The sequence below is a fragment of the Salmo trutta genome, chromosome 9, assembly GCF_901001165.1.
Source record: "Salmo trutta chromosome 9, fSalTru1.1, whole genome shotgun sequence".
Classification (NCBI taxonomy): Eukaryota; Metazoa; Chordata; class Actinopteri; order Salmoniformes; family Salmonidae; genus Salmo; species Salmo trutta.
This window is the reverse complement of record NC_042965.1, coordinates 35,822,331-35,831,848: the sequence shown is the minus strand read 5'-3', so window position 1 is coordinate 35,831,848 and position 9,518 is coordinate 35,822,331. Positions and strand designations below refer to the sequence as shown.

The window sequence follows — 9,518 nt, the reverse complement described above, 5'->3', positions numbered from 1 at the left end:
GTAGGTAAAACATGGTGATTTTTGATGGTATGGCTTTAAATGATCTTATTTCATGCTATTAAAAAATTATATCTGAATACATGACTTTGATATATTTGAAATAGATAGAGCCATTTTCTTTATTGTCTGATGTGTAGAGTAGAAGGGGTTTGGTATGGACGGTCCTGAGTAGAATATGCCGGCTGAGGGAGTTTAGAGGTTAGGGGAGCTAGTTAAGAGAGGGACAGCTAGTTAAGAGAGGGACAGCTAGTTAAGAGAGGGACAGCTAGTTAAGAGAAGGACTGCTAGTTAAGAGAGGGACTGCTAGTTAAGAGAGGGACTGCTACAGCCAGGGGGTTCTGCTTAAACCTCAGCTTGTTTATCCAGGTCTTTGAGAGTTTGAAGGTGGCTTGTAGGGGTGAAGATATTGGTTGATCCTGCAGAGAGAGACAGAGAATTAGAGTAGTTGAATAACTTGGAACATGTCAAAGAATTAACATATCATTGAAGACTTGATTCATCTGCTAAATTAAAGTACAGTAGGCCTTCAGTTCCAAATGGGAATGATAGACAGAAATACACAGACAGCAGAAATCCCATATAAAGACATGGGTTCAGCTTTTAGTCCCGGAAATAGTATCATATTCACGGAAATATAACATTTGTGCATCAGTCACCGTGATTTGCACAGCAGAACTCCACCATACCTGCTGCTCCTCTAAACCATGTCATAGAGCAGACATAAAAACGATGGAGGTGCAAAAAGGCCCTGTAAAAATAACATCTGTGAAGAAATGTTTCATTGGCATATAGTGTCTGAGGAAAAATAAATATTTATCCATCCATTCAATATCAACCCCTCTGTCAAACTGTTGTTTTGAGAAACAATCATACAAGAAGTGCTTCAACAGACAGCTTGATATTGAATGGACGGACTGAGATATTTTTTTCTCAAAGACTAAATTCTCCACAGAAAAGGGAGCGTTTGACAACTGTCTACATCACAGGAGGTTGGTGGTACCTTAATTGGGGAGGACGGGCACGTGGTAACGGCTGGAGCGGAATGGTATCAAATTCATCAAACACATTGTTTCCAGGTGTTTGATGGCATTCCATTAGCTCCATTCCGGCCATTATTATGAGCCGTCCTCCCCTCAGCAGCCTCCTGTGGTCTACATGTAGCATACCAAGGACAGATACAGAGAGTGCACACAAGGTGGGAACATGAAACAACCGACTGAACCATGGAACAACAGGATGGATCACAAACAGGGGCGTCACAGTGTGGATCACCATGGGTCCAAGTGACTGAACCATGAAACAACAGGATGGATCACAAACAGGGGCGTCACAGTGTGGATCACCATGGGTCCAAGTGACTGAACCATGAAACAACAGGATGGATCACAAACAGGGGCGTCACAGTGTGGATCACCATGGGTCCAAGTGACTGAACCATGAAACAACAGGATGGAGGATGGATCCCTACGGGTCCTGGTCAAAAGTAGTTCACTGTAGAAGGAATAGGGTTCCATTTGGGATGCAACACAGGGGACTAAGAGTCCTGGGCCAGTGGAGGGTACATGGTGAGAGGAGGCTGAGAGAGGGGCTTCACATCACAACGACCATCTTTACTTTTCAGTATGTGTTCTCATTCTGCGGTCGCAGGCTCTGGTTCCTCAGGGGCAGCGTTGGGGTCCAGGAAGTCAGGGTGCTGCAACTCCTTCAGGTATTTGGTGGGAGTGAGCATGTGGGTGGAGCCTATGGAGGGAGTGGGACAAATGCTGCATGCTCATTTCACATTGCATCTCAATAAGTCTGTTTTCTGGGTGAGGTCTTGGGTTCCCCTGAAAGATAAATGTTAATGACAAAAATGGTAGTCCAATAACGGGCAAAAATAACATGGCTATATACAGGGGGTACCAATACCGAGTCGATGTGCCGGGGTACCAGGTAATAACATGGCTGTATACAGGGAGTACCAATACCGAGTCGATGTGCAGGGGTACCAGGTAATAACATGGCTATATACAGGGAGTACCAACACAGAGTCGACTGTGTCCTGTGCCTGACCTTGCATGGTATCCATTCCCTGTTGTCACAACGGCACATATTTCCTGTCTCTGATGCTTTCTCAGAAACACCATCTGATCTGATCTGAGCACACAAAGCAGATTCCATCCAGCAGCAGCTGAGTCAGCCACAGTGTATAGGATTTCAACAGTATATTCTAATGATTTCCTAAGTATCGCCATGGCAGGATGATTCAGGATATTTAGATGGAGAAGATATCTCCCTTTTCCCTGCAATATAGTTCTGATTGTACACCCTATGCCTGCTCCCTACTAGGAGTACAATGTATATCCAGGTAGAATGTACATAAAAGGGCTACGTGGTGCAACGAGTATAATTCTCAAGTCCAGCAACAAGTGCATTCTACGTCGGACGTACAGTTATGACCATGACATTTCACCCCACCCGTGCTGCCAACTCACCAATGATCGCCTCCCATTTGCCATTGGCCTGTGTGACTTCGTAGACGCAGCGCATCTCACTAAAGGTCATGCCTCCGATGATGAAGACGATGACCCGAGGACCAGTCTTCATCTCTGTGGGGCCCTTGTTCTTGTGCCAGTTTCCGTACCGGGCACTGTAATGAGAGGGCAGGACATTCAAGTAACACTTTATATGGTGTTGGGTTCTGAAAATATGAAATATACTTATTCATGTCGCTGAGGGAGAGAGGAGAATGTATAACATTTACATTCTGTTCAGATATGTTATTGTTAGCCATCAGGGATCCTATGAGAGGAAAAAGGACACAGTCTGGTGTGAGTCAACATGACAGCTGTGAGTTGGGGAGGAGTGAGCACTTTGGGGCAGAGGTCAGGTCAGATGAAGTGAGGAAGAACATATATCACTAAGGTTCTGTCTAGCAACAGAGATGCATTGGCTGCTCAGATGTGTAGGAGGAGCATAAGAGAAAGGGTTAAATATCAGTGCTCGTGTGAATATGTCTTTTGTCTTATGCAGCTGTATTGACCCAATGGGTGAATATACTTGGATGGAGCTTTCATAGTGTCTGTCAATTTCTTGACTACAGCCACTTTCTTGTTGAAAGTCAACAGACATGCAGTTGACATGTTACTGATAGTTTGTAGTGTAGAACAGATGAACTGTCCAATTAAAGTCTACCCGACACTCAAACCAAAGTTTTCGGAATTATTGAGGCCGTTCCTACCTCCACTAGAAGCTCAAATGAATAATTCAAGTAAGTCATTGGAAACTCAGAAGTGACAGACTACAGAGGGGATGTTCAATTCATATAGTGTATTTGCATACCTTGATGGAGCGCTGGAGTGAGTGGAGGCAGTTCGTTGGGAGATGTATGGGTACTGCTTTAGATCCAGTTTGTCCTCAATGGCATCCTGAGGAGAAACAAAACAGGGTCAGTGAACTAACCCTGACCCATCCTGAGGAGAAACAAAACAGGGTCAGTGAACTATCCCTAGCTTAATGTCCACACCCTAGCGCAACCCTAACCCCATGTCCACACCCTAACCCCATGTCCACACCCTGGCTCAACCCTAAACCTAGCTTCATGTCCACACCCTGGCTCAACCCTAAACCTAGCTTCATGTCCACACCCTGGCTCAACCCTAAACCTAGCTTCATGTCCACATCCTAGCTTCATGTCCACACCCTGGCTCAACCCTAAACATAGCCTCATGTCCACACCCTATCCCTAGCTTCATGTCCACACCCTGGCTCAACCCTAAACCTAGCCTCATGTCCACACCCTAGCTTCATGTCCACACCCTGGCTCAACCCTAAACATAGCCTCATGTCCACACCCTATCCCTAGCTTCATGTCCACACCCTGGCTCAACCCTAAACCTAGCCTCATGTCCACACCCTAGCTCAACCCTAAACCTAGCCTCATGTCCACACCCTAGCTCAACCCCAAACCTAGATTCATGTCCACACCCTGGCTCAACCCTAAACATAGCCTCATGTCCACACCCTATCCCTAGCTTCATGTCCACACCCTGGCTCAACCCTAAACCTAGCTTCATGTCCACACCCTGGCTCAACCATAAACCTAGCCTCATGTCCACACCCTGGCTCAACCCTAAACCTAGCTTCATGTCCACACCCTGGCTCAACCCTAACCCTAGCTTCATGTCCACACCCTGGTTCAACCCTAAACCTAGCTTCATGTCCACACCCTAGCCCTAGCTTCATGTCCACACCCTGGCTCAACCCTAACCCTAGCTTCATGTCCACACCCTGGATCAACCCTAACAGCTAGAGACCACTCTTTTCCTGTCAGTCTTAACTTAGTATCCACCCACACTAAACTACTGTAGGATAGACCCTACTTTCTAATCAAATCCAATATATAACAGTTTATGATAGCAGACTGGACATGCCTCCATGATGTCCTTGATAAGAGGGGTCCATCGGGACAGCTGGTAGGTCTGCTCACTCACTCTCTCCTTCCGGTCAGTCTTCTTCACCTTGCGGGTTGAATTCCCCTAGAAATTAATCATTATTATTATTTTATTAGGAATGCTGTTCATTACATAAGGACTCTCAAAGTGCTTAGAGTAGATGATTGATGCACTCAAATACTCTTCATTTGGACACAGACAGCATATAACCACCGAGGATATCTTATTTATGCCACTATTCAAAGGTGGATCCCCAATCCACATGTTAAAGTGTTTCTACTCAATTGTGAGAGAGAGTTGGGAGATGGTTTCACAATGGTTCATATTCATTAGCGCATACTGTAGCAAAACGTTTTGCAACAAAAAATAAAAACAACTGTTTCTTATTGGACAAATTAGTTTGTAGTACCTCCCTGTTCAGTCAATTTTCTTCCGCTCGGTGCCTAATGAATACAGGTCCTGGTGTTACTATGTTCATATAGGAGCTAACCTCTGAGATGATGGGCATGCCCATATGGGACATGTTGGAGATGATGTCACTGTCCTCGGGAGGGATGTTAGCATGCTGGAGGAGCTTACACAGGTTCTCCTCCGAAACACCTGCACACACACGCAGAAACATGCACATACCCATATCAAAGCTTGATGATTAGCTGATTATTTGAGTCAGCTGTGTAGTGCTAGGGCAAAAACCAAAACTGAGTTTGGGAAACCCTGCATTAGTACATAGTATGGTACATAGTAAACTACAGACACACAGAAAAGGGATTTCTCTCTCACCGTTCTTCATGAAGATATAGAGGAGGATGATGCGAATCTTGTCGAAGACGGTGACATCTTTGTCCAGCAGGACGGGCACGATGGCCCTCATGGGGTCCTTGATCTTCTCCCCCTCTGCGTCCGTACCCATCGCTAGGTCCTGGGGTAGGGCAAGGGGCAAAGACAGGGGGAGGGACACAGGGTTTCATTTTATTTTACATTTTTATTTAACTTGGTAAGTCAGTTAATAACAAATTGTTATTTACAATGACGGCCTACACCGGCCAAACCCTAACCCGGACGATGCTGGGCCAATTGTGCGCCGCCCTTTCGGACTCCCAATCACGAGAGCCCCGAGTAGCGCAGATGGTTAGATATGGTAGTGATGGTTAGATATGGATTAGATGGTTAGATATACACTGAGTGGACAAAATATTAAGAACAACTTCCTAATATTGGGTTGCACCCCCACATTGGCCATTAGAACAGTCTCAATTTGTCGGGGCATGGACTCTACAAGGTGTCGAAAGCGTTCCACAGGGATGCTGGCCCATGTTGACTCCAACGCTTCCCACAGTTGTGTCAAGTTGGCTGGATGTCCTTTGGGTGGTGGACCATTCTTGATACACACAGGAAACTGTTGAGTGTGCAAAACCCAGCAGGGTTACAGTTCTTGACACAAACCGGTGCGCCTGGCACCTACTTTCAAAAGCCGTTCAAAAGCACTTAAACCTTTTGTCTTGCCCATTCACTCTCTGAATGGCACACATACACAATCTATGTCTCAATTGTCTCAAGGCTTAATAATCCTTCTTTAACCTGTCTCCTTCCCTTCATCTACACTGATTGAAGTGGATTTGATGAGTGACATCAACAAGGGGTCATAGCTTTCACCTGGATTCACCTGTTCAGTGTACGTCCCACTGTAGCTCAGTTGGTAGAGCATGGCGCTTGCAACGCCAGGGTTGTGGGTTCGATTCCCATGGGTGACCAGTAATAAAAATGTATGCACTCTACTGTAAGTTGCTCTGGATAAGAGCATCTGCTAAATGACTAAAATGTAAATGTAAAATGAAAGAGCAGGCATTCTTAATATTTTGTGCACTCAGTGTATACCCGGAGTACCCATTTAAAACAAGTGTACTCCAATTCACTGGAGCTCCTACAAATATCATCAAGTTGTACAAGTCGACTCTGTGCCGATTAGTCTCAGCAATCAGCACCTGTAAATTCTCTGGCCTTCATTTTCAAGTGTCTCAGTCTTTGAACCGAGGAGGAGGGTACTGAACATAGAACACAGGTACATTGTGTTACCTGCTCCACACGACACAGCTTGTCCACGGTGCCCTGATAGCGGTTCATACAGTCCTCAGCCAGGTGGAGGTGGGTGGAGTACTGAAACACAGGGAGAAGTGTACACACGCAGGTGGTCAGTGGTAAAGTCAACATCCCAAATGGCACCCTATTCCTTATATAGTGCGCTAGTCTTGACCAGGGCCAAAAATGTGTACTATTATAGAGAATAAATACATAGCCTTTTGGGATGCAGACTATAAGCATGTATAGTATCAGTGCATATAATATCAGTGTGTATAGTATCAGTGTGTATAGTATAGTATCAGTGTGTATAGTTGTCACGCCCTGACCAGGTGAACTCTGCTATTTTGGTCAGGGTGTGGCATTTCTATGGTTTATTTTCTATGTTTTGGTTATAGCCTTTCTTTGTGTTTTATTTCTATGTTGGGCTCGGGGGTGATTTCCCAATCAGACAGCTGTCGCTTGTGAAGTCTGATTGGGAATCACATTTAAGTTCCTTTTCCCCCACGATGTTTGTGGGTTGTTGCCTCTTTTGTTTGAGCAAGTTAACGTTTCATCTATTCTTTGTCTGTTTTGGTAACGTGTTTATTTGTGTCTAAATAAACATGTGTTCGCTCCCAGCTGCGCTTTGGTCCACTTCCTTATCACCCGACGACGAGCGTTACAGAACAACCCACCGAACCAGGACCAAGCAGCGGGAGGAAAAGGAGCGCGAGAGATGGGCTCGCGAGGGGAAGGAGTTCTGGACCTGGGAGGAGATCATGTCGGGGAAAGGACCCTGACGGAAGGATTCCCAGGTCGAGGAGGTAAAGCCAGCCGGTAGACGGAGTCGCAGGCGGCGGTCGAGGAGGCCCGGAAAACACCCCCAAGAATTTTTTTGGGGGGGGCTAATGGGGTGGTCCGGAAGGGCAGAGGAAGAGCCCAGACCACTGCTCTCGTGGGGGATGACGGCGGAGGAAGAGACGAAGATGATGAGGCAGTTGATTGAGGACCTGCAGAGGGAAGATCTGGAGGAGGAGCCATGGTATGCGGAGTTGCGCGCTGTGTCGCCAGTGCGCCCGCACAGCCCGGTGCGTCCGGTGGACATGCCCAGCACATGCCGTGCTAGGATGGGCATCCAGCCAGGACGAGTGGCTAAACCGGCTCCACGCTTCAGTTCACCAGTGCGTGTTCACAGTCCTGTCTGGCCCGTTCCTGTTCCCCGCACCAAGCCCACGGTGCGTGTCCACAGTCCGGCACGGCCCGTGTCCGGTCCACCGGTGCCCAATCCTGTTCCGGTCGACGGCTCCGCTCCGGAGCCTGAGCATGCCGCTACACAGTGGTCCAGTCCGGGCCAGAGGGGTAGGGTTAAGGTGAAGGCGGGGGAAAGAACACGCCCGGGGCCAGAGCCTCCACCGAGGGTGAGGCGCCCACCCGGGTCCCCCCCCTAATAGACTTTAGGTTGGTGCGCCGGGAGTACGCACCGTTGGAGGGGGGGTACTGTCACGCCCTGACCAGGTGAACTCTGCTATTTTGGTCAGGGTGTGGCATTTCTATGGTTTATTTTCTATGTTTTGGTTATAGCCTTTCTTTGTGTTTTATTTCTATGTTGGGCTCGGGGGTGATTTCCCAATCAGACAGCTGTCGCTTGTGAAGTCTGATTGGGAATCACATTTAAGTTCCTTTTCCCCCACGATGTTTGTGGGTTGTTGCCTCTTTTGTTTGAGCAAGTTAACGTTTCGTCTATTCTTTGTCTGTTTTGGTAACGTGTTTATTTGTGTCTAAATAAACATGTGTTCGCTCCCAGCTGCGCTTTGGTCCGCTTCCTTATCACCCGACGACGAGCGTTACAATAGTATCATTGTGTATAGTATAGTATCATTGTGTATAGCATCAGTGCGTATAGTATCAGTGTGTATTGTATAGTATCAGTGTGTATAGTATTATTGTGTATAGTATCAGTGTGTATAGTATTATTGTGTATAGTATCAGTGTGTATAGTATCAGTGTGTATAGTATCATTGTGTATAGTATAGTATCATTGTGTATAGCATCAGTGTGTATAGTATCAGTGTGTATTGTATAGTATTGGTGTGTATAGTATCATTGTGTATAGTATCATTGTGTATTGTATAGTATCCATGTGTATTGTATAGTATCAGTGTGCATAGTATCAGTGTGTATTGTATAGTATCAGTGTGCATTGAATAGTATAGGGCCTGTTTGGCCCTGTCCGGGGGTATCATCGGATGGGGCCACAGTGTCTTCTGATCCCTCCTGTCTCAGCCTCCAGTATTTATGCTGCAGTAGTTTATGTGTCGGGGGGCTAGGGTCAGTCTGTTACATCTGGAGTATTCTCGTCTTATCCGGTGTCCTGTGTGAATTTAAATATGCTCTCTCTAATTCTCTCTTTCTCTCTTTCTTTCTTTCTCTCGGAGGACCTGAGCCCTAGGACCATGCCTCGGGACTACCTGGCATGATGACTCCTTGCTGTCCCCAGTCCACCTGGCCATGCTGCTGCTCCAGTTTCAACTGTTCTGCCTGCGGCTACGGAACCCTGAACTGTTCACCGGACGTGCTTGTTGCACCCTCGACAACTACTCTGATTATTATTATTTGACCATGCTGGTCATTTATGAACATTTTAACATCTTGACCATGTTCTGTTATAATATCCACCCGGCACAGCCAGAAGAGGACTGGCCACCCCTCATAGCCTGGTTCCTCTCTAGGTTTCTTCCTAGGTTTTTGGCCTTTCTAGGGAGTTTTTCCTAGGGAGTTTTTCCTAAGCCACCGTGCTTCTTTCACATGCATTGCTTGCTGTTTGGGGTTTTTAGGCTGGGTTTCTGTACAGCACTTTGAGATTTCAGCTGATATACGAAGGGCTATATAAATACATTTGATTTGATTTGATATTGTATAGTATCAGTGTATATTGTATAGTATCAGTGTGTATAGTATCAGAGTGTATTGTATAGTATCAGTGAGTATTGTATAGTATCAGTGTGTATTGTATAGTATCAGTGTGTA

At 46.2% G+C, this 9,518-nt stretch overlaps 1 protein-coding gene across 1 annotated transcript in view; it reads right to left on the bottom strand.

Moving 5' to 3' along the window:
• Positions 1-353: 353 nt before the first annotated feature.
• LOC115200478 (syntaxin-binding protein 1) overlaps positions 354-9,518 on the bottom strand; it is a 32,538-nt gene continuing 23,373 nt past the window's right edge. The window contains exons 13-20 of the mRNA XM_029763576.1: positions 6,507-6,587; positions 5,214-5,352; positions 4,924-5,033; positions 4,413-4,517; positions 3,322-3,407; positions 2,475-2,629; positions 1,615-1,740; positions 354-416 (exon numbers count right to left, since the gene is read on the bottom strand). Coding sequence (XP_029619436.1) covers positions 1,631-1,740; positions 2,475-2,629; positions 3,322-3,407; positions 4,413-4,517; positions 4,924-5,033; positions 5,214-5,352; positions 6,507-6,587 — 786 coding nt within the window. The 3' untranslated portion in view covers positions 354-416; positions 1,615-1,630. The remainder of the gene's footprint in view (positions 417-1,614; positions 1,741-2,474; positions 2,630-3,321; positions 3,408-4,412; positions 4,518-4,923; positions 5,034-5,213; positions 5,353-6,506; positions 6,588-9,518) is intronic.